Source organism: Amia ocellicauda, chromosome 7 (assembly GCF_036373705.1).
Source record: "Amia ocellicauda isolate fAmiCal2 chromosome 7, fAmiCal2.hap1, whole genome shotgun sequence".
In the NCBI taxonomy this organism is placed as follows: domain Eukaryota; kingdom Metazoa; phylum Chordata; class Actinopteri; order Amiiformes; family Amiidae; genus Amia; species Amia ocellicauda.
In genome coordinates this window covers 34,341,111-34,365,866 of record NC_089856.1, presented here as the reverse complement: position 1 = coordinate 34,365,866, position 24,756 = coordinate 34,341,111, and the positions used below count along the sequence as shown (strand labels likewise).

The 24,756-nt window shown below is 36.2% G+C and overlaps 2 protein-coding genes across 3 annotated transcripts in view; one reads left to right on the top strand and one right to left on the bottom strand.

Annotated features, from left to right (window-relative positions):
* LOC136753859 (guanylate cyclase soluble subunit beta-2-like) overlaps positions 1 to 10,103 on the bottom strand; it is a 17,680-nt gene extending 7,577 nt beyond the window's left edge. The window contains exons 1-5 of the mRNA XM_066710243.1: positions 9,889 to 10,103; positions 6,678 to 6,798; positions 6,304 to 6,453; positions 5,831 to 5,904; positions 258 to 352 (exon numbers count right to left, since the gene is read on the bottom strand). Of these exons, the coding sequence (XP_066566340.1) occupies positions 258 to 352; positions 5,831 to 5,904; positions 6,304 to 6,453; positions 6,678 to 6,798; positions 9,889 to 10,103 (655 nt within the window). The remainder of the gene's footprint in view (positions 1 to 257; positions 353 to 5,830; positions 5,905 to 6,303; positions 6,454 to 6,677; positions 6,799 to 9,888) is intronic.
* cul3b (cullin 3b) lies at positions 9,973 to 24,756 on the top strand. 2 transcript variants are annotated; one of them, XM_066709323.1, is made up of 16 exons: positions 9,973 to 10,239; positions 14,991 to 15,188; positions 17,056 to 17,169; positions 17,973 to 18,133; positions 18,740 to 18,854; positions 19,514 to 19,742; positions 20,227 to 20,372; positions 20,557 to 20,733; positions 21,065 to 21,235; positions 21,518 to 21,625; positions 21,741 to 21,865; positions 22,131 to 22,227; positions 22,487 to 22,618; positions 23,012 to 23,198; positions 23,895 to 24,040; positions 24,252 to 24,756. In XM_066709323.1, the coding sequence occupies exons 1-16, from the start codon at positions 10,177 to 10,179 to the stop codon at positions 24,381 to 24,383; spliced, it is 2,301 nt and encodes a 766-aa protein (XP_066565420.1). In that variant the 5' UTR covers positions 9,973 to 10,176; the 3' UTR covers positions 24,384 to 24,756. The 2 variants fall into 2 exon arrangements, with proteins under 2 accessions (XP_066565420.1, XP_066565419.1); XM_066709322.1 differs by having other exon boundaries at positions 22,484 to 22,618.

Genomic DNA, 24,756 nt, shown 5'->3' with positions numbered 1-24,756 from the left:
TAATTTGTACTCTCCAGATGATTGTGTTCATCCATATTTGGAAATGGTCAAATTATCTCAACAGTTAAAAGGTGTGCAACTCTAGTTGTTCAATTTTCATTTAGATTTACTTTTCCAGCACCAACCAAACCCCCACAACAGCCAGAATGTATCTTAAACATTAATATTTAACTCAGTGTGATGTATGAGTAAACAAAATCAAATAATTTCTGGACCGCTTGTTGCTGCTGAGGTTCTTTTGCATAATGCCATCTTACCTAAGAGTTGACAGGCTCCTTCCACTAATCGCATTGTGATGTCATCTTTGTATACTTCAAATGTCATGAAAGTGTCCTGAACCCCAGCTTCATGTCTGCAATGCAAAAGAAAGGCTTTGCTAGGTGCAGTAGCTAATCCATACCTAAATAGCGGTTTTGGACCTGATGTTATTCACACTATTTTATTTTACCCCAGTATAAAAGTTAAGTTAAATTGTGTGCAGAAGTATGATTTGAAGGATCCCTTGGAATTGTACATTAAATGAAAATGTGGTCTGCCCTTTTTTGACCTGCTGATTTGCTGCTCAGATGTTTGGTGGTGTGTGAATTTTTTGTTCCATTGTCATATTTTAAAAGTCAAAATATTTGTCTACATTTTATTAATTGAATGGGGAATTATATATACTGTTGAGAAGCATTTTAACAACAGATGAAATTGTATAAATATAGTATTGTTATTAGTTAAAGTATATTTCTCTCCCACCCTGCTCTCCTTATCCAAGTTTAATTAAAGCAACTTCATTAGATACACCCATTTGCTGCACCTGTATAACCCCACTTGAGTCTGTGACAAGTAATGTGACAGCCCAACTGTCTGTGAACAAATGGATAAGGCAAGCGTTTTAAATCCTGCTCCTATTGACGTAATGTTATGTTGATGCAAGTCAGAAGCTGAAACAAGCAAATATACTGATAAACCAGATACACCAGACCAGTGGTGTAGAGGTAAAACAAGCTGGTAAACTAACTAGGCCAAAGACAAGGCTGTGACAGTATTGATCCCCACAGCACTATTGGTCCCCTAAGACACTTCTTAACCCTAGAATTTGTTTTTTAAAGGGGAACTCCACCGAAAATCCATACTTTCTCAGGTTATTCTATAATAGAAACATATTCTGTGGAGTGAGTTTGTCATCTCCAGCTCATTCTATGTACCAGAAATCAGAGATCGCAACAGTTCTGGGTCGTGAAAAAAAACTTTTTATGACTACAAACCGATACATCTTTCGGAAAAATACGGTGATGGGGCAATTGAATGCGTGTAAAATGTTTTTTTTTTTTATGATTTTTGTGATTTTTCTGATTTACCCTATTGACTTCCAGCAAAGCAACTCCTGAGTTAACACCCCCGTGACGCCATGCCATATTTTTCGATCTCTGATTTCTGGTGACAAGAATGAGCGGGACAGGAAAAACGCACTGCACACAGGGCTGGCCCTCCAGGCACTTGAATTTGAGGCAGCATTTTGACAATTGGCTGCCACCCTCCGGCGCCCTGATCGGCGGACCCCGGCCACCAGCTCACAGCGCTGCTGCAGTGCCACCCTCATCCCACTCCCGCTTCTCCCATAGTGCACTCCCGCTGTCCTTGGCAGCTATGGTGATGTGTGTGTTTATATGGGATTATCCAATTGTGAAACATTAATAAAAATGAATCTGCCAATTAAATTAGTGTTTTGTTTTTTTATGTTTTTGTGTGACGAAGATGATTAGTGATTAAAACACTAGCCTAAACCTAGCCTGCTAAAGTTAGCTAGCTACTACTAGTGGATACATTTTTTGGTAAAAGTAAGCTATAGAGATTTGAAACAATTTGCTACCATGTCTAAGAGACAAAAACTATCAGGAAGTGAATATAAAAAAATAATGAGAAAAGAGGCACGATCTCTAAAGCAAAGAAATTTGCTGCTGAAATGTATCCGCGAGTAGCAATGTCCATCAGCTGGTGTGGAGAAGAAAGACTCAGACTCATGTGCCTGTCTGATGACCGCAGTGGTGCTGCTGCTCAATCCAACTCCCAGACAAAAAACACAAAAGATCCCGGTGAGTGGCCAAAATATATGAATGGATCTTTAAGTGATATGTTAGTGCAGGCTGAGCCACATCAAGATAAAGAGGGGAATTTAAAAAGGATGTCTATGATGTAATTATTTCCAAATAGCGTTGCAAACAAGGCACTCTGAGAAATATGTGTGTGTTGGGGGGTATTTTTTTGTCTTGTCTAGGGCGGCAGAATGTCCAGGGCCGGCCCTGACTCCACAGAATACATTTCTACTCATAGAATAACCTGAGAAAATATGACTTTTCGGTGGAATCCTTTAAGTCCTGTATGACTCATTTTGCACCCCATACAACATTTTTTCATCACATATGACATTGTTTTGTTAAGTGTGACCATCTTTTCCTTATAAGCCTAGTATTTGCAAATTAAATGGGTTATGATGTAAAAATAGCTTAATTATCTTGGGGTCCACTGTACAATCAGTTCTGCTGTAGAAGGAATACTCTTTATCAGTTTGGTTTTGTAGTACGGTGTTGTATAATTGTGTGATGTTGTGTAATATCCTGTAGTGTCATCTACTGCTTAACACTAAAAACAGCTTTAACATTGCTTCTGATGTAGATATATATACACCGATCAGCCATAACATTATGACCACCTGCCTAATATTGTGTAGTTCCCCCTTTTGCCACCAAAACAGCCCTGACCCGTCGAGGCATGGACTCCACTAGACCTCTGAAGGTGTGCTGTGGTATCTGGCAACAAGACGTTACCAGAAGATCCTTTAAGTCCTGTAAGTTGCGAGGTGGGGCCTCCATGGATCGGACTTGTTTGTCCAGCACATCCCACATTTGCTTGATTGGATTGAGATCTGGGGAATTTGGAGGCCAAGTCAACACCTTGAACTCGTGATTCATCAGACCAGGCCACCTTCTTCCATTGCTCCGTGGTCCAGTTCTGATGCTCACGTGCCCATTGTAGGTGCTTTCGGCAGTGGACAGGGGTCAGCATGGGCACCCTGACTGGTCTGCGGCTACGCAGCCCCATACGCAACAAACTGCAATGCACTGTGTGTTCTGACACCTTTCTATCAGAACCAGCATTAACTTTTTCAGCAATTTGAGCTACTTTAGCTCGGCTGTTGGATCGGACCACACGGGCCAGCCTTCGCTCCCCACGTGCATTAATGAGCCTTGGCCGCCCATGACCCTGTTGCCGGTTCACTGCTTTTCCTTCCTTGGACCACTTTTGATAGGTACTGACCACTGCAGACCGGGAACACCCCACAAGAGCTGCAGTTTTGGAGATGCTCTGACCCAGTCGTCTAGCCATCACAATTTGGCCCTTGTCAAAGTCGCTCAGATCCTTACACTTGCACATTTTTCCTGCTTCTAACACATCAATTCTGAGGACAAAATGTTCACTTGCTACCTAATATATTCCACCCACTGACAGGTGCCATGATAACGAGATTATCAGTGTTATTCACTTCACCTGTCATAATGTTATGGCTGATCGGTGTATATACTTGCCTACTAACATGGACACTAACATACCTGCTTTTATGCTACTTAGCAATTTGCTTTCACATACTATCTCTTATGCACAGGGCTCATGGTGGGTGAGTTCATTACGCTGATGTAATCCCTCTCTGAATGTAGTAGAGTGCACAAATGCCCTACATTAGGGGACTGATCTTTTGGTGTAATGCGTTTGTAACTCTTCTGGAGAGATTGTGTGGACCTTGGAGGTGTCCCTGAGAAACCACGGTACACATTCTCTTAATTTCTACTACTACTTACACTAACCTATAACCTATCAATAGTAATCTGCATACTACCACACAAAATAATAGATATTTATGAATACATATAGTTGTGCAAAAACTACTGATGCAGGCTGAGTATCTTCAAATACTTTACATTCTATGTTATTATAATTACTAGTTGTGTGTGGGAACATACAGGGGACTGCTCTTGCAGAATTAGTATTTATTATTATTATTATTATTATTATTATTATTATTATTATTTGTATTATGGTTATTATTGTTCAATTCAAACAGTCACTTATTTCTCCCATTGCTTTTACTTTGCAGAGTAAGTCTCCCTCATACAGCATATATTTGCTGGAGCTTTTGTAATCAAATAATCAAATAAAATGTTTTTTGCATTTGGCAAAGCAGAAGCACACTGCATCACAACACAGCTTACCCAGATACTTTCTGTAGCTACAAAACCTATAGACTACTACTACTAGTACTAAGCACAGTAAGGAAAATCTGGTCCTTGCTTCAGTGCACAATGGTCTCCAACAAGTTCAAAGAGAAGACCACAATATTTTGCTTCTACTGAATTAAATTAATTAAGGTAAAGGGACAACACTCATACTCACACTCACATGATCTGGACAACAGTGGAGTGGACTGTATAAAGTAAATCTGATAACTTCCAGTTTACATATGTTTACATATTTACAAATATTACAACAAATATAAGGTACATATTGACTTTGTGTTTTTGCTGACCATGTTGCATGAGTGAAAACAGTTGCCACTAAATACTAATGGTCCTCAAGACCTGTTGTAGGCTTTCCCAGCATACTGTCACCCACCCTAAGATTACAGTGACACAATTGTATTTTGAGGCCATATAAGCTTCAGTTTTAGAAAGTATTAAAAAAATGTTTACACATAAAGCATTTATGCTCATGCTATATGTCCACAATTACTATGTATACATACTATCAGATTGTAACCTACAGACACTACTATTATGACTACTAATCTGCAAACTGTAGTATCACTGCTTCTGACAAACACATACTAATTTACTCAGTATCACAGAGACTAACTTAACTGCCTCTACACTATCACTGATGCATACTTCTTCTAACCCAAATAATACTACTGGTTCAATTAGCTTACAAACTGATCCCTGATACTAACCTGAAACTATCACAAAAATATGACCTGTTCAATATTACATTAAAAAAAAAACACAAAGGATCTTCAAATACTTAAAATTCTAGTTTTTGTTGTTATTCTTCTTCTTCTTCTTCTTCTTCTTCTTCTTCTTCTTATTATTATTATTATTATTATTATTATTATTATTATTATACACAATGTTTAGATATACGTTGTTATATAAACATTATGAGGCTGATAGGAGACATTTTTCCAAATACAGTATATTACCAGTAAAAAGTCTACCTGTTGCAAAAACTACACAAAATATGTTGTTTATAGGTACCCATCTTGATCCATATTTACATGTAATATGTGGTTTTCAAACAGATTCAAAAACATAGGGGTTAAAATGGTGTGATGTTGCTGTGGTCACAGGCTTTAAGGAAACGTATTAAGTGAAGTGTGGCTAGGCACATACATTTCAGATCCCAGAAATTCCCTCTCATCGAGCTTTTCTTATGACCTGATTAAAATGACATAGCACTATTACCAGTAATGCACATAGAATCCCATTTTCACAAAAACACATAGAGAATCTATACGCACAGACGATTTTAACCTGTTTTCAAGATGTAAAGCAATAATAACAGTGTTACACATCACAGTCTAGCATTCTAACGATTGTCTGTTTCCCACATGTACTTCATACCATCTCGGTTGAAAATCGGTGCTTTCCTCGAATAATAAGAATCATTTACGCCACCTTCTGGTCATTAAATTAGTAGCACTTCATTACACTGGAGAGGAAAACAATTAAGTCGATTCGCAGTCTATGGAAGGGTTTAGATTTTTTTCTACAATCAACATGGTGAACGAGATTACCTTAGCTTGTCCCACGTCTCTTCTCCGAACTTGTCAATCACCAAAGACTTTAAACATGTGTTAATAAATCCATACTGATAGAGAAAATGGAAAAGAAAATGTAACGTTAATATCCTGCACAGTTTTTTGTGTCAGCTATGACCATTTTGTCCAAATTTACTATATGTATACCTTTCTATGAGTTTAGCGAAATAAACTGGGGTTTCCTATACTAATGGTAAATCAGAAACATTTGATTTATTTTTAATAGCGTGACAAACAAACGTATATTTTATTTTCTAGCTTCTTTAAAAAAATGTATTGAGACATATTTCTGGAGAAAAATATACTGTGAACCGAATCCCAAAAAGCGTCGACCTTTAAAATTCAAACTACAATTAATATAAAAACGGTATTAAAATAGCAGTTATTTGTATTCGAGAAACAGAAACAGATAAAGCAATATGCATTCCTCCGACTGACACAAAACTTACCATCTCCACGAGAGACTCGGAGGTCCATCCAGCTAACCAAGCTGCAAGACTGGGGATGTTGTTTTTTCTTCTCCTCCTCTTCTTCCTCTCCTTCTTCACATCCCAAGTGTAGTCTGTCAAGTAACTCATCAAAATACACCATGGCCTTCCCTTGAGAAAATAATACCCCAGAAAACAGCAATGCCCGACATAATATCCTTAAATTGAGAAAACATAGTTTTGTGTTTGTTGGTTTTAAGTGTGTGTGTGGGGGGGTGTACCCCCACCCCCCCCAAAAAAAAAAAAAAAAGATCCTGTCCTAGTATGTCAACTCACCGACAAAGTAAAAAATAACAACCGCTTTTAGGAAAATAATCTTCTAAAACAGAAATCACTGGTGTTCGCCTGCACAGCTGCTCCTCGCCTCTCCGGACTCGGGCGGTGCGCCGGGGTGTCGCTCGCTGGCTGGCGCTGTCCGCCGAGCGAGAGGTGCTGAAATAATTGGAATTCGTGACTCTAAGGTGACGATAATCAAGGGACGTTTGTGATCTTGTAGATACCATATTAGTAGTGTATGAAGTGCTGTCCTTTCTTACCATATGTATAAATAGGATTGAATATCCGAATATAATACTACCCTGCTCCTCACCAACACATTTAACAGTGATGGCGTTTATGAATAGACAGTATTCTAAATAACTTTAGACATAGAATAGGTCAGTTTTAAAATTAGGTCCCAGTTATAATAATTCCAAGTAGGTAATATGTATATTATTCTGGAAAGCCAAAATGTTTGTTCCTCTATATATGTATGTTAGTGTTCTCTATACACAGAGACAAATAAACACTATTAATATAGGTCTGGGACGGAGTGAGGGGGGTCTGCTCATGCTCGCCCGTTCAAAAGTATTAGTTGGAAGCCTGATGTCTATTTATCATTAGTCATTCCATTTTTATGTTGAATTTTCTTTTCTTCTTCTTGTAACTGAAACATCATTTCTTCAAAGTGGCATCTTTATATACTTGGTGCTTCGATGAAAGATGTGTCATTAAGCAAATGAAGTGCGTGGTCATAATGCACACCCAATAATCGTAGCCTATGTTTAGTTTCACAGTGAAAGGCATGGACATTTCCATATCCTTCTGAAGTCTTTATGTTTTGGTGTGTGTATTGACCACATGTAATAACGTTTTACACGTTTTTGAGTTTTGTGATGCTGTATTGGAGTTGGAGAATTCACTGAAATTATTACCAGTGATTTAGAAACTAAATGACACATCGCCAGAATACATTAGCTTTCAAATCTGTGTAACGTGGGAAGCTCTTTTAATAAGTCATATCAAGATGGATTTCAAAATGCAGCTAAGAAAACATTAAAAACATTTAAGAATGGACTGAGTAGTTTGTTTTTGTTTTTGTTGTTGTTGTTGTTGTTGTTGTTGTTTTTTCCAGCACCAGTAAGAAATAAACAACTTAGAACTGCATTTACATTTTTGACAAAGTTAATCAAATTTAGAAGGAGTTTCTAATGCAACGTGTAAAACCTCTACACTCCCAGAGAGGACACTTCTCATTCACTCAAAGTTAGTGGATGTTACTCCATGACATTTGGCTGGAGTTAGGAATTGCCATCTTGGTTAATTTTATATATTCTATATATTGCAACTATGACAAGTAGTTTCTGAAGTAGCGAGCTGCTTCTTTAACAGTAGATTAAGTTCAGAAGCTACAATCTTCAACATAGCTTTAAATAGTGACGTTTTAATAGCAAGTTTGCATCGTTTAAGACATGTATAATTATGCAAATAAGGTAAATCAAATACTATACATTTCTCCTGGTAAATGTCTCCCCCTGGTGTCATAATCCCTCACTGTTTAGTTGGACCTGTAGGAGATCGTTAATCCACCTCAAATCGAAACAAATGAGTCTTTCTGAAGTTATATTTATATGTTTTTGTTTGTTTATAAATCTAATGGCATTTTATTTTTTTTATTATTTTTTTACAGTTTGCAGTTTATATACCCCACCTCATACAAACACTATACATTCTTGTATTTACACTTCAGAAGTTGCTGTTGTTTACAAATCATCACTTCAGGATTAACCATCTTTTAATTCATGAAGATTTACACATTTTATAGCATCATCATCATGTCCATGTTGCTATGAATACACAATAAGGAAAGGAGGCGTTACATTAGACTCCGCAGCATTACTCCTTTCTTCTTACCCCGGGTCCACTTTCATTCGGAACAGTCATTACGTCATAAAAGCAATTTTTCGGTTGCAGAGAACATTTTTCATGCTTTCGCCTTTTGAATGCTATGATGCAACATTGAGCAATATTGTAATTGACTGGTTTTCTTCGATATATTTTCGCATGTACACGGCATAGGCGTTCTGCGTCATTTAAATGTTGATCATATCCTTTCTGCAATTTGTTATTTTAATAGTTATGCAAAATGTGCTCCTTCATACAATTCTTCAATATATATTTCACCTTTGTTTGAACTTGGAGAAAAATCCAAGGTAGTGAAAGCAAACCAAGAAATAATAAGAACTTTTTGTGACCTGATGCATGACATATTGAAGTGAAACAAAACTCGCTTTGCTCTGAAGCTAATTCAGAATGACAGCTGAGCACCTATAAATGGCACACATGATTGACAATAGGACACTAGGTTGGGAAAGCACTTAGTCAATGATACTTTTCAATGCGGTAATACTTCTTGATTTATTACATGACAAAATTAATCCTGAAAAATACCTGAGGGGAAGAATGGGTTTAAACTTTTAATTTCTGAAAGTGATCACTTTCCTGTCAATATTTGCCAATGTTGGCCATAATGAATAATTGTTTCCTGTATTTTAATGAGCAAATACATAATCTTGATTCATTTGGTTCAATTTAAATACAATATTGTCTGTTGCCAACTAATGTAACACAAATACCATAATAATGTAAAAAAATAATGCAATTTAGATTTTCCTATAATGCATAAAGCACACATATAGATGACTTTACATTACATACGTTTAATCGTGTTAGTCAGTGACTTATTTAGTTAAGAAACATTTTTTCTTTTTAAAATCAATAATATATCATTTTTAGTTTGTTGAATAGCGATTCAACATAGGGAAACCTAAAGACATATAATTCTAGAAGATTCTAAAGTTAGAATTCAAAGAAAACATATAATTGACAAATAAGTATATTTAATTAAATTAATAATCAAATATTACTTCATCTGAAGGGATACATACTGTCATATACAAATATACATATTATTAATGAGATTAAAACACTGAAAGCAGATACATTGTTGTAACTTTTTACAGGAAATTAATATCTCTATGTATTTTAACTTTAATAATAATAATAATAATAATAATAATAATAATAATAATAATAATAATAATAGTGCAACTACCACATACATTTTAATGCAGTTCTCTTGCTCTGTGTGTAGAATTGTGGCACAGCCAACAACAGATGTGCATCAGAATATGAGCATCACGTTTGCTGAGATGCACAGATGTTATGCGTGTTCAGATATGAATATATTGTGAATACACTAAACTTTCATTAACTTGAGCAAGTAACCTGTGCAGCTTTAAACGATCTTTTCTTTTGCAGACTTTTCCCCCGTTTCCTCTCGCGTGAGTTGCGGCGTGCCAGCCCTGCGCAGTGAGACCTGTTTGTCCGCCATCACTGTGCAGAGAGAACCGAAGAGTTGGGCTGGCGGCGGCGGAGTGACAATAACAACTCGGAAAGAGGGACGCAGACCCGTAGGAAAGGTCGAGGGGACTAAACGGCATTTCCACCAGCACACTTCCCTGTTTCGGCCCTACTACTCTTTCATGTAAATAAAGAAACAGAGACGAACTAAACATGTCCAATCTCAGCAAAGGCGGCACCAAGAAGGACACCAAGATGCGGATACGAGCCTTTCCTGTAAGTAGTAGCCGGGGATGAGACACCTAAAACGGCAGGCCAGGAGACGCGAGAGGCGGGGATTCGGTTAGGGTCCGGCGAAGAGCAGGCCTCCTCTGTAGTAAACAAAGGCGTTTGGAATGCGATTGGCATTGGAAAGTTTGTATGCAAGTATTATCGAAATATGTTGTCTTGAGCTAATAAAAATATAACCACTAACGCCGGTTTTTTTACGAATGAATTTGCAATCCGGCAGCAATTTTAGTTGTTTATGTGGCCTTCGTTTTGACACTTGTTAATTACAGGTCACTACATTAAACGGGTGGGTGGAAATGCTAAATGCAATACATTTGAATAGTTTATTAAGTTTCAGTTTAGATGTCCATCACGATATTTGCGCGATTGATCTAGTTATTTGCCATATGGTTATGGGATTAAGTATTACAGCAACAACAAACTGGTGTTTTTCTCATATGTTAGGTAACTTACCATAAACGTATAACTCTCAATCGTCTCAAAAGAAACCTGAATCCCTAGAAAATGAAAATGTTTCTGTTTCCGTGACGTTACTCTATATAACAACGGTGGTAATGTCTGCAAAATGGTTGTCGCTGTGTGTAAAAGAATAGCTAACTCGTCGTATGTATCCAGTAAAGTAGTTATCTAAATATTGGAGTTAACACACAATGACTGTTAAAGCCAAACCCTTAGGTTATTCTGTGTGAAATATAGCTATCTGAGCCCTATCTCTTCAAAATCATGTAAGGTAGAAATGTGTAATTCTGAATCTACTGGGTTTCTTAGGGTAATTATTGATGGTGTCTGCATTGTCATGTAATGTTTTGTTTTTGTATAGTTGTTTATTATGAAATGTTTTATTAATGCTAGACCTAACATACAACTAAGTGGCTTTATGCCATATCTGATATTGTGCATGTTAGTTAACTTTACTTAACTTATCCAGTGTACTTTGTAGAGAAATGTGAGGGGTGTCTTTATCTTCAGGCCTATGTAAAGTTACTTCCCCACCCTATCTCAAATATGCACAAAATATTAATGATGTTTTATTGGCCAATGTCAATTATGTTGCTACCAAAGGTTGCATTTGTTATGGTGTTTTTACTCAGTAGTGCACAAATGTTGCTATTTCCCCCCCCCCCCCCCCCCAGTTTTATAGTCCATCCACTGATTTATACATAATCACAGGTTTAACTTTTTGTTTCAATTCGATAGTTTTCAATTTGTTACTACAGTGATGTGTTAAATGCAGTGCCCGTTTTATCTTTATTTCCTGTGTTGTCACAGTAAAAAGCAATAACTGCATTTTGCACCATACACTGCCTATTCTGAAAGGGTGTTCAAAGTTGTACCAATGTTTCACATATGCCTATAGTTGTGAGTAATTCAATTAAGCCACATTAAAAAATGAATGGCTCAGTTACTATTGGTCAGCATCTTCACCAGCAGGGACTTTAAAATATTTCAGGATTAACTAAGAGAAGTCACTACTGCACTGAAGCAAGGGCCATAGTTGCCTAACTCTGTCTTAGTCCACTGGGGAAATAAATCCTCTGGTCCAGGCCTTCCCAATCCCATTCCTAAGGACTCAGTTGCCTTGTGATGCTCTCAATTGCTGAATTGAATCCCTCATTTTGTAATTAAATCTCAGTAGTTTTTCTTAATTTTGATGTCCATGTATAAAATCATATTATGGGCAAGTACATTTCTCTCACCTGAAAATAAAAATATCTAATTAAACACTGATGGAATACAAACCAGGAGACTCTAGGGACCCACAGGACTAGGAAACCTGCTCCAGTTTGCAGATTGTGACAACAGATGACATTGCTGTCCACATCCTTACCTAAGGTGTTCAGTCACTGCTGTGTGGTTTGGCACAGCTGCCTAGAGAGGCATTCAGATATTATAAAGGTGCAAAGAGGTGAATAATGATTTTTCACCTTCTGCTGTTCCCAGTCGTATTGAGAGACTGTTGTTGTGGCGGTAAACCTATTAAGGGGGTTGGTAAATGTAGTTCTGTTTTAGATTAAGCAGAACTGTAAGTGGCTTCTCTTTGTTAAACAGTCGTATGCTTTTATGCTCTTACATTTATAAATACGCTTTTTAACTGAAAAGGCTTTTAAGATATCAATTCTAATTAGTTGTACCTAAATTAGGATGGTAAATTGTTGTTGCTGTTTTTTTCAATCTTATAATAATTTTGTGTTACAGAAGTGAACCAGGACTTTTTTTGACCAATTTTATAGTAGTTGACTGTGTAGCACATCCATAAGAGAGGTTAAAAGTGAAATCCCAAATAAAAGTGCTAATAACTCCACACTGCAGTTTGAATGTTTTATGGTGTTTTTTTTTAATTATTATTATTGAAGTATGGAATTGTAAGCATAAAGCAACATTCCTCTCATTTATTAAAATGACTAACATTTTTTTACATCTAATTATGAATCACATTTCGCTTAACAGTGCCTTTTCATTGTGAGCTCATAGTTGACAGATACAAGTAGCGGAACATTTCTAATCAATGTTAAAATACAGAGGATGGCTTACAAAATGGAAAACTCCCCACTGATCATTTTCTGAAGAATATCATAATGGTTACTTATGGGGAAAGTAAGACAGACAATGAGGCAGGAATTTGTAGGGCAAATGTGAAATCCAGACTGAGGCTGGTATTCTGGGATCTCCGAAATGTGATTGCTAGGCATATGAATAACTACTTTGATATCTTTGTTTATATATTGTCATCAGCTTCAGACATTTGGTCAGTTTGTGTTCATTTTTTTAACCCTTTCTGAAAGATTGGTATGCATATTTACCAGTTTACCTGGAAATGTCAATTTGAACAATCTGCTTATTTTTCTCTGTCCTGAGTTTCTTGATTATCTATTATAATAAAAAGTGCTGTATGTATAAATGTTGCCTATGCTATAAGACAACATTGGGAGAGGGAATTTTTTGTTTTGTTGATTTAGCAAGGGGAAATAACACATAGCAATATGTGTCACTGAGCTTTTGAAAACATAGGGCTGCAAATGTGAAACTGCACAGTACATTTACACCACTGTAAGTACAAAATTATAACTTTGCTGCACAATATCATTGCCCAAGGTTGCTATTAGGGTATGTTACAATTAAGCAGAGAGCTTTAGAAGCTTAGTTGACTTGTTGTTTGACCTAGTAATAATAAGAAACCTGTGTGTGTATGTATGTGTGTGTGTATATGTGTATATATATATATATATATATATATCAAATTTCCAATTTCACTTGACTTGCAGGCCTTTAAGACATTTAAAAGAATGTTGATATATAGTCCTATACCATATTATTACCTACTTCAGAAGGCCGTAATTTATAGATGTTTAATTTTCTATTTTTTTAAATCAGTTTGAACTAGACTTATCTTTCAGCACCATAGCTGTTAGAGCTGCTTGCATTCCAAATTTTCAGGATTTGTCATTTTCCCTGTTCCTACTTCTCCTAATTTGAGAAAGCAATGCATGAAAAAACAGACTTGTCCTTTAACTTTGGTTAATCAGTCAACAATATTTTAAGGGCATCTACAGGACTTGAATAGGTTACCCCAATTTGAATACGTTTGATTGTATTATTGCAAGAAGATAACATTTTTATTCTATTCACAGTATTAATTGACTGCCATTATTTTGGCTGTTTGTGGAATCAATGACGTCAACACAGATCATGTACTGTGTGATGCTTATTAACACAGGATGGTCATAACTTATGAATTCTGAGTAATCAACGTTAAGTGTTTACAACTCAGGTTTGTACATGAACGTTTAATTTCTGACTTCATTGAAGACAGAGGTGTAGTGGTAGAAAAAAGGTACCGGAGTGGTCCCAATCGGAATCCGTGTAGTTAAAGAAGATGCAGTAACGCCCTCTTTCTATTTCACAGGATTTTATCAGTTATTTAGAAAATATATTATGTAGTGTCTTTGTTATTAAAAGGATTTAATTGAATAATCTGCTGTTGCAGACTTCTTAAACTGTCAAAGTAGAAACATATGTCTGCACAATCAAGGAAAGTGTTTTTCTTCCCATACCTGTGAACTCCAGATGTTTGTCCATGGACTCTCTGACTCCAGCTGCAGTGTTGTCATCTTTTCACTAAGTGACTCAGTTGTGCTTGATGACAAACTACGAGAACTTTTTTTCAACTTTTTTTTTTTGTTAAGAATCCTAATGAGATCGTTGTCCACTACTCGTTGACATTTTGGACCTGCAAGTAATTACCTGAAAGTAATAATCACCTCACACAAACTGCAGTATATTTTGGTATGGAACTACCAAGAAGCATTCCCCAATGTGTGAGATTGTGTTGTTCATTGCACAGGTACTCTTTGTAACTAAATTCAACATGTAAAATACATTTATTAATCGTTTGTAATATTTAGAATTGAGAAACCTATTGAAAAAGTGCTCCGCCCTGCTCCAGCTCCACTACAGCCCGGATTAAAAATAAATTAAAATATGTTGAGTATACTGTATGTATTTTCTCACAGATACCATTAATTTTGGTTAGGAATCCAGTTAACAAGCAAAATATACAGAGCGGTTTGCTTCAGATGTTGCTTGAACGAAGGCGATTGATGTCTGCTTGTGATCCAGCTTGGTTCGTTATGCAGTTAGGTAGTGATAGCGAAAGGTTGTTAACCTCTCTGGAAAATGTATTTACTTTTTGTGGTTGTACAGTGACATTTCCTTATTGTTTACACTCTTCAATGCAGATGACGATGGATGAAAAATATGTGAACAACATCTGGGATCTTCTGAAGAATGCCATTCAGGAGATACAGCGGAAGAACAACAGTGGACTCAGCTTTGAGGAATTGTATAGGAACGCATACACCATGGTGTTACACAAACATGGGGAAAAGCTGTACACGGGCCTCAGAGAAGTCGTCACAGAGCATCTAATAAACAAAGTAGGAGAAAATCTATTGATAATTGATGACCAAGTCTGACTATGTAATGTTGTCTCAATAAAGCACAGAGTCCCTGGTTTTATTTACTTCAGATGTAGAATATGCAATATTTTGTTTAGGTTTCTTTAGCTTCTGATGCATGGGTCTCACGCACACTATATATAATGTTTTTTTTGTAAGGTTTGGTGTGCACGTTTCAAACATCCTGCTATGCATTGGTGTGGAATTAATAGACATTTTCAGAGAATAAAATGGTTCAGAACATGTGAAGGTAACATGTATTTATTTTTCCCCTCCCTCAAAGCACCGTTCAGGATACGTCTGTCTTGAAATCATGCATACTGGATTAAAGACTGTGAAACTCTGGCTCAGGCAGCTGAGCAGAATCAATCCAAAGTTACTTGTTGAGTGTTGATATGCAGTTAGGGGAGCTTTATATGAAACATGAAAAGTGAAAGAAACTCAAGGTATAAGGATTCGTTGTCAGAGCTGATAGAAAAAAAGTCCAATGGAAAACCATTGTCAGATAAAATAATTTCCAGTAGATTATGATGGATTAATTACCAGTAAAGTAGCATGTTGTAGTGTTAGTGTCATTGTGCCTTTCCATATAGCATACCAAATAAGATTGCTTTACTGTTCAGAAGTGTTTCCGATTTTGAACGTTTTTTTTTTTTTTTTTTTATTCTGGTTGAATCTTGACATTTCAAGACTAATTAATCTTGATAAGTGAAGTACTGAGGACAAAAATGTTGTCAAACTGCTGTTTTATATCAAACTGATAATTGAAGCTGCAGCATGGACATCAGTTCTTTGAATGCAAAATCATTAAATGTAAAATTAATGATCCTGTCCTGCAGAGGCTTACCTTTTTCCCAGACAGAGCACTGAGCACGAATCAATACATGCTGCTTGCTTTGTGCACAAATCATATTTTACATTGAATTTATAGGTGGAAGACTTGACAGATTTGTTATCCGAATGAGGTTTATTTTGATTATTTCATGAGTTTTGCTCAGGCCTAAATGTTGTTCATTTTAATCGATTTTCCTTTGCTTAGGTTATTATTATTAATAATAATAATAATAATATTATTATTTATTTCTTAGCAGATGACCTTGTCCAGGGCGACAGGTTAATGGTAACTACAAATTAATGAGCCTAGCTAGGCTTGCATTGGTAATTGGATATTTGTGAAACACATACTGATGTTGGAGAGTGAAGCTTTTAGGGAATAAGATATTTTAGGGATAAGGAATTGTGAGATGCATCTCTGTCCTGGAGTTCAAGGAGACCACTGCTAACTGAACAAGTAACCTGATTTCCCATGTTCCTTGGTATGTTGCTATACACTGGTGGACATTCAATGTTTCCATTCATTGTTTGTTAGTTTTACATGGCTGTAAAAGGAACCTATTGGGTTATAGTTTTCCAATATCCATTTTATGATTATTATTTGAGAAATTGCTGAACTTGTGGGAAATGTATTTTGTGGATTAGAAACTGATTATGAATAGCAATGATTTCTATGTATGAGGTAATGTACATCTATCAGTGTGTGAAAGAGGTTAGAGAATCTGTCATGTTTGCTTTTCAGTCTGTCAAGAGCATGACTGTACTAATTAACACTTCAGTTTATTGTCATAAAACCTTCATGTTTGATTTCAGTGTGAAATTGTTTACAAAACTGCAGGAATGAAACTGAATATCCTTCCCTCAGTTAAATTAAAGATAGGGGAAACTAATTATGTGTGAGCATGTCAGTAAGAATACAATTGCAAAGGAAAGTATTCAGGGTGGAAGTTAATCTTGTATCTGTGAATGCATTATCCGGAAAGTTGCTAATATACACTTATTTTTTCCACAGGTTCGAGAAGATGTCCTAAATTCATTAAATAATAATTTTTTGCAAACATTAAACCAAGCTTGGAATGACCATCAGACAGCTATGGTTATGATCAGAGACATCTTGATGTACATGGTAGGCTACTGGCTATGTTTTCTAAGTTATGTTTAAAGTCTAACTTGCACTGAATTGATTTAAGGGTACTATATATATATATATATATATATATATATATATATATATATATATATATATATATATATATATTTTACAGAGAATTGCTGAAATATTACCCAAGTTATACCGGGGAACTTTGAACTGTGGTCTCACACTGATATCTTCATTATGTATGCAAAGATTTCTATAAATCACTTATTGAGACAAAGAGCCACTGTTGTGGATTAACACTAGCAATAGTGAGGCATGGCACTGTTAGCTAAACATTTAACCTAGTGCCATTGAGACAAAACACTCCCACTTATTTAAATATTTAATATTTGCCGTTTTTTTTTCTCTCCTGTTGGCTCCTGCCTCAGAATTGAATATGGAGTAAGGCTTTATATGATCAACATTCTGACGTATGCTTTCAAACCCTTTCTGAACATGAATGTTTTCTTTTTGGTTGCTTATGCAGTATTTTATTGGACTTAAAGGATCTACCTCTTTTTATTATGTTTTTCTACAGGTTGGAATGAAGAAAAATACATTGGTTTAGAAATACCATTTTCTTGTTAGGGAAATAATGAAACATTATTTTCAGTCACTTAATTTTGGGAACAGATTTGTAATTAGAACATTTAACACTGGAGGCCATTTTTCCCACAAAATTTGACGGAAGACATTGATCAAAGTTATATGAACGTGTCCATTGTAGGCAGATTAGTACCATCTAGATTTGTGATAACAGCATTTCTGATTGTCCTCCTCTGTCCCATTAGGACCGTGTATATGTACAGCAGAACAATGTGGAGAATGTCTACAATCTGGGGTTAATAATTTTCAGAGATCAGGTTGTACGCTATGGGTGTATCAGAGATCATCTCCGACAGACACTTCTGGACATGATTGCAAGAGAGAGGAAGGGAGAGGTGGTAGACAGGTATGTCCAAAACAGCTTTTTTATCTTACCTGCAATTTTCACCACTTATGACAGTATTGAAGTCATGGGCAATGCCTGGCTTGAGTCTTGGCCACTGGGGCAGAATTAACCTGCACTTTACAGCAAAAGTTATCATTGAGAGATTTTTTGGGACCATGGGAATAAAGACCGGATATCAGTATTGTGATGCTTCCAGTACTTTGGGTGGCTCCTTAAGTTAAAGGAAGTAAATCTACTTTTTTTGTTTTGCAAAATAGGGTCTATTTAGTAAATTGACTGACGTATGTCGTATAATGTACGTATGTAATAGAATATCAAAAGTTGAGTTGTCATGCATGCAACAATTTTTTAAGCCTTAATCCATTCAAGCAGTGTGGTTGCAACTTTTAGGTTCCATATTTCACAGGGAGAATATCATTGCACATTTATTAGCAGGCTGCATTTAACTGTTATTCTGCATTAAATAGTTTTATAGTTTGTGCAGTTACAAACATGAATTTGTGTTTGCATTGTGATTCCTTTGTTCCTCCTCCATGTTAATGTTGAGAACTTCGTACAGGTGAAATACATAACCTATATTGAATTTAATCTTTTGTGTTTTCCCAGGGGAGCAATCCGGAATGCTTGCCAGATGCTAATGATTTTAGGCCTTGAAGGAAGATCAGTTTACGAAGAAGATTTTGAAGCTCCATTTTTAGAAATGTCTGCAGAATTTTTCCAGGTTTGTTATTGAAATAATGCATATTTAACCTCCTTGTCATCTATCAGGTGCATTTACACTGCCATTTCTGCCACTGCCATTTCCGGATCAAATGTATCGGAACATTTGATCACGATCAGTGGTGTTGCGTTTACACTGCCGTTCGATCAGGATCAACTTTCACCCGCTACAGGGGTCTTCACATGCGCACTGGCACACAAGTCCAAACTTCATTATATGCATATATTAAATTAGTCTTTTATAATACGGCTATATCAAAAACTGTCATTTTATCATGTTGAGAACGGTGTATCTTTCTAAACCAAAGCATTGAAAATGAAAAATACAATTATATATTTTTGATAACATATCATAACAAGCCATTTAGTGTTAGTTTTAACAGTATTTTATTTATAATATGGGCAGTATGGACATGTTCTCCTATCTGCCCCACTGATGTGAAGGCTGTTCGTCTGCCCCTCTGTCTCTAAAACGCACACCGCCGCAGTGCATGCCGGAACTTTAGCCGGTCGGGCGTTTACACTGCCAGGATCAAATGCTGCCGAAACATTTGATCAGGATCAGACATGTTCGTGTAAATGCGCCTGTTGTCTAACAACAATCTATGTGCAAATTCATCTTCTCGACATTGTGATTTAATGTATGTTGTTTACTTTCAGATGGAAAGTCAGAAGTTTTTAGCTGAAAACAGTGCAAGTGTGTACATTAAAAAAGTAGAGGCTAGAATTAATGAAGAAATCGAACGAGTGATGCACTGCCTTGACAAATCAACAGAAGAGCCCATTGTAAAAGTAGTTGAGAGGGAACTCATTTCCAAGCACATGAAGACTATTGTGGAAATGGAAAACTCTGGTCTTGTACATATGCTGAAAAATGGAAAGACAGAAGGTAGTTGATGTATATTTTTAAAAAAACTGTTATATAATCATTCTGCAAGAAGATTTTGAAATTGACCTGTTTAAGGATTTCTATTTCTCCAGCAATGTTGCTCATTTGAAATTAGAAGAACTCTTCTCACTAATTAAAGTCCCCTAATCTTTTTTCGCATGACAGTTTGATTAACCTACATAGATTAATAATCGTTCATGCTTAGGCAAGTTATTGAGGCCACAGTCTAGTGCTTTCTCTAGGCACTGACAAAGGCTTACAGTAGTGTCCCACTTCAATTTGTGAAGTTTAAATTGGAAGAGTGAATTTGCTAGTTTACTTTTTCTTGGTGCTGTCATTCATAGTTCATTGCTTTTGCCTGTGATTACTTTATTTTACAAATACTGACTATTCCAACAGGCATAATAGTAATAAAAACCACGTGCAGCAAACTGAATCAAAGGTTTTAATGTTAAAGTAATTTGACGTTTGTATTTGTGCTCAGATCTGGCCTGTATGTACAAGCTCTTTAGCCGAGTGCCAAATGGCTTGAAGACGATGTGTGAGTGCATGAGCTCATACCTGCGGGAGCAGGGCAAAGCACTGGTGTCAGAGGAAGGAGAGGGGAAGAACCCAGTGGATTACATCCAGGTAACACAGGAGTTTGCTTTAACATTCACTTTTTCATTATTGAAGGGTTGGAGCCTGGACTGTGTTAATCAACTTGTCTTCGTAGTCTTTGATTTCCAGATATTACAGGGAGTTCCTAACCTTGTTAAAAAATCTTAAGTTAGTACCTCTGTTGTATTTTAATGTATTCTTTCTGTATTATTAGGGACTTCTGGATCTTAAGAGCCGGTTTGATCGTTTCCTGCAAGAGTCCTTCAATAACGATCGGCTCTTCAAACAGACAATTGCTGGAGACTTTGAGTATTTCCTGAATCTCAACTCCAGGTCACCAGAGTATCTCTCTTTATTTATTGATGATAAACTGAAAAAAGGTGTTAAAGGAGTAAGTATGCTATCCTAGAAGGAAATAAAAGTAGAATCGCAGCATTATTATTCTTTTACTATTTCTAATTGAAATAAAATGTTATTGAGATATGAGTCTTTAAAAAGTGTTTATGTATGCATGCATGTGTGTATATATGTCAAGTATGTATGTATATGTGTGTGTGTGTGTGTGTGTGTGTGTATATATATAAAAACAACTGATAAAATGCTATAATGAGCCCGTCAGCAACTCTTACTTACAGAATAACTATTGTACACTATTTGTTTGTGGTGTCACATTTCTGTGAGTTTGTGTATGTAACCAATATTACAACATTATCTTTGTTTAGCTGACAGAACAGGAGGTGGAAACAATCCTGGACAAAGCAATGGTTCTCTTCCGATTCATGCAGGAGAAAGATGTGTTTGAACGCTATTACAAACAGCACTTGGCCAGGAGACTGCTCACAAACAAAAGTGTTTCTGATGATTCGGAGAAGAACATGATCTCAAAACTCAAGGTGAGAACTGGACTTCGAAATGCATACGACAGGACTTTTGACAGCTGAACTCATTTGACAACATGCCTCACAAAATGGAAGGAAACTTGTCAATAGTTTGTTGTATTTTCCAGGTGTATATTGATAGGGAATGTATGCTATATATGTGGAAACCTGGAGAAAGAGCTGTGCAGTTTACACTGCAGTGTGTCCAGACTTTAGAGCACTGTGATCAATTAACTTTAATGCTATTGTTTAAGAATTCTGCTTAATTTCGAATTTACGCTTGGTTGTTTTTATCAGACTGAGTGTGGCTGTCAGTTCACGTCCAAACTGGAAGGAATGTTCAGGGACATGAGCATCTCAAACACAACGATGGATGAGTTTCGGCAACATTTGCAGTCTACAGGGGTAAGAGAAGCAAACTGTATTTATATAAATGCTAATGCAACATTGATAAAGTTCAGTTTCACACTTTAGTGAAAAACGTTTTCTGATTATTCCCCCCCCCCCCCCCCCCCCCCAGGTGTCTTTAGGTGGTGTCGACTTAACTGTAAGAGTACTCACAACAGGCTACTGGCCAACACAGTCTGCAACACCAAAATGTAACATCCCCCCAGCACCCAGACATGCTTTTGAAGTATTTAGAAGGTATTTGTTTATTCATTCTGTATGTCTGTTTCATGATTTTCTGCCCACTGTATTGATTTATGATGTAATGGGGAATATACCTCTGTATTTAACTTAGTATGCTTTTTTTAATGTGTTTACGTACTAATGCAGTGATGTAAATATTTTTCTTCTTCAATGTAATCACTACATTATCAATATTTTAATTCCAGTATCGTCTTGCTAAACATATTTAGTTGGAACCATAAAGCATTGCAAAGTAATGTACTTGTTTTCTTTAAACCAGGTTTTATTTGGCGAAACATAGTGGCAGACAGCTTACACTCCAACATCATATGGGCTCTGCAGACTTAAATGCCACTTTTTATGGCCCTATTAAAAAGGTAATCTTTCAACTCATAACAAATAAATTACACAAAATAATGAAATCCTTTGGTTAATTAGAGTGAGTTTATCCTTCCCAGGATTTTACCATTGCCACATGTAATATATTGAATTTTAAATAGATTTTTGATTTTGTTTGGGGAAATTAATTGTACAGGTGATTTGGCAAAGTGTAAATTATTTTAATAGGAGGTAACCGTGCTGCATAGAGACAAACTGCCTTGTGGAGAATTTAATGCATTTAATTTGTCCTAGGAGGATGGTTCAGAGGTTGGAGTAGGAGGAGCACAAGTTACAGGCTCGAATACCAGAAAGCACATACTACAGGTTTCAACGTTCCAGATGACAATATTGATGCTCTTCAATAACAGAGAAAAGTACACATTTGAGGTAGGCCTGCTCCTCTTGCGTTTTAAGACCAAGTTTACTAATCAGTATTACTGGTGAATTGTTATACTATATTTGTTTTGTGAGAACAAATATAGATGCTGAAAAGGTACATTTTATATATCCCACAGTTCGCTATATATATAATATAATTGCATGCTAGATAGCACTACCATACAACTGTAAATCCCCATGTAATGGAAACTGTAACCAGGGACAAATTACATGTAAATTGTTTTATCAGTACAAATGACAAGTAGATCTTGACATGGGCTATAGACAGAACCTTGACCAGCAGCTTTAATCTGTTTGAGTGCATATGTGTCTGCTTATTTTTGTCTGATATATATTATAATAGGCACAATAAATTTCTTATTTTATGTTGGTAATTTTCAGGAAATCCAACAGGAAACAGATATTCCAGAGAGAGAGCTTGTTCGAGCTCTTCAGTCACTGGCATGTGGAAAGCCAACGCAGAGGGTCCTTACAAAAGAGCCCAAATCAAAGGAAATTGAGAACGGGCATGTGTTTACAGTCAACGATCAGTTTACTTCAAAATTGCACAGAGTAAAGATTCAAACAGGTGTGTGCAATGATCTTAAATACATTTTAGGATGTCAATATTGATGAGAAAAACACCTAGGCTGAGATTAAATGAAAACATTGACCCACCCGCTAATAGAAAACTACAGAACTGTACTTCAATTTTACTAACATGCCACTTTCTTCTACTCAGAAATGTAACCGCTATGATGTACAGTTTTTTAGTTTGCTATTAGCAGGTGAGTCAAATGTTTTATTTAATCCGGCTCCTAGTCTTAATGAACTGGATCATTGCTAGTCTTGGACTACCCTAGATATAATTTGGGGTAGCACAAGACTAGTGCTGATTGGGTCTGTGAAACCAGTATACATATCTTCAACATAATCTAGTTGGGTATCATGTTCTGTGCTTTCAGAAGATTGCTTTATTAGTCAATTAAAAGTAGGTTGCTGGGTACAACTGGAAACAGTTGAGTTTAGTTCTTGTAGGCAATTCAATTGGTTTAGAGGAAGCTATTGAATTGTTCAAGTGCATGTGTGGCTTAAATATTCAGTCAATATATAGTTAATATAGGATAGGGATATCATGGTACAAAATGAAAACAAAAGGTTGACAACTGCATAATGCTAGTAATTCAGTAATCATACTCTGTTTTCATGATAGCTAACCATGCTATTCACCATTGGTTTTGGTCTTTCTATTTTTATATATTTTTTCCCCTTCCCTCCCATCTAGTTGCTGCCAAACAAGGGGAATCAGACCCAGAAAGAAAAGAAACGCGGCAGAAGGTAGACGATGACCGAAAGCATGAGATTGAAGCTGCCATTGTACGCATCATGAAGTCCAGAAAGAAAATGCAGCACAATGTGCTTGTAGCAGAGGTGAGTGATATAAGAAGTGCATAAACCTTTTTAATTGGGACTGCAACCTGTTCAACACCTTAATGGAAAATGATGAATGAAATACATACAATAATAATAACATACCAAGGGACTTGATCATGTTTGTTGGTTTTTTGTGATGGCATATCCAATATTAGTTATTTTATATTTGTATGTGGTCATCAACTTAAACCATTTTTTAATTTTCCAGGTGACTCAACAGCTGAGGGCACGTTTCTTACCAAGTCCAGTTGTCATTAAAAAACGAATTGAAGGACTTATTGAGAGAGAATACTTGGCACGAACACCGGAGGATCGTAAAGTATATACTTATGTAGCATAAAGTGCGTTCAGTGAAACACGGAGAGAAATGTTGGACTATGTTTTCGCATGAACTGGGAAGTTCCTTTTAATTATAAATATGGGAAGATGACTTCTCCTCCATTTAAAAAAAAAAACGAAATAAAAATCCAGTAAATGTTCTAGATTTAAATCTGGCCTTTATTCCCTGTGAGAATTTTCAACAGCAATGGATCCAGCTTCAGGCTTTTCACCGTTTTACCCTTGTAGACATCAAGAATTCCTTGGGAAAATGTGAATGCACTGCATTTTGTTTTCAATACTGTAAAAACAAGAAAATAATAAAAAAAAATGAATAAAAAAAATTAGCAAACTTGGATTGCTATTAATACAAATAAAATAATTGTTGACATTTC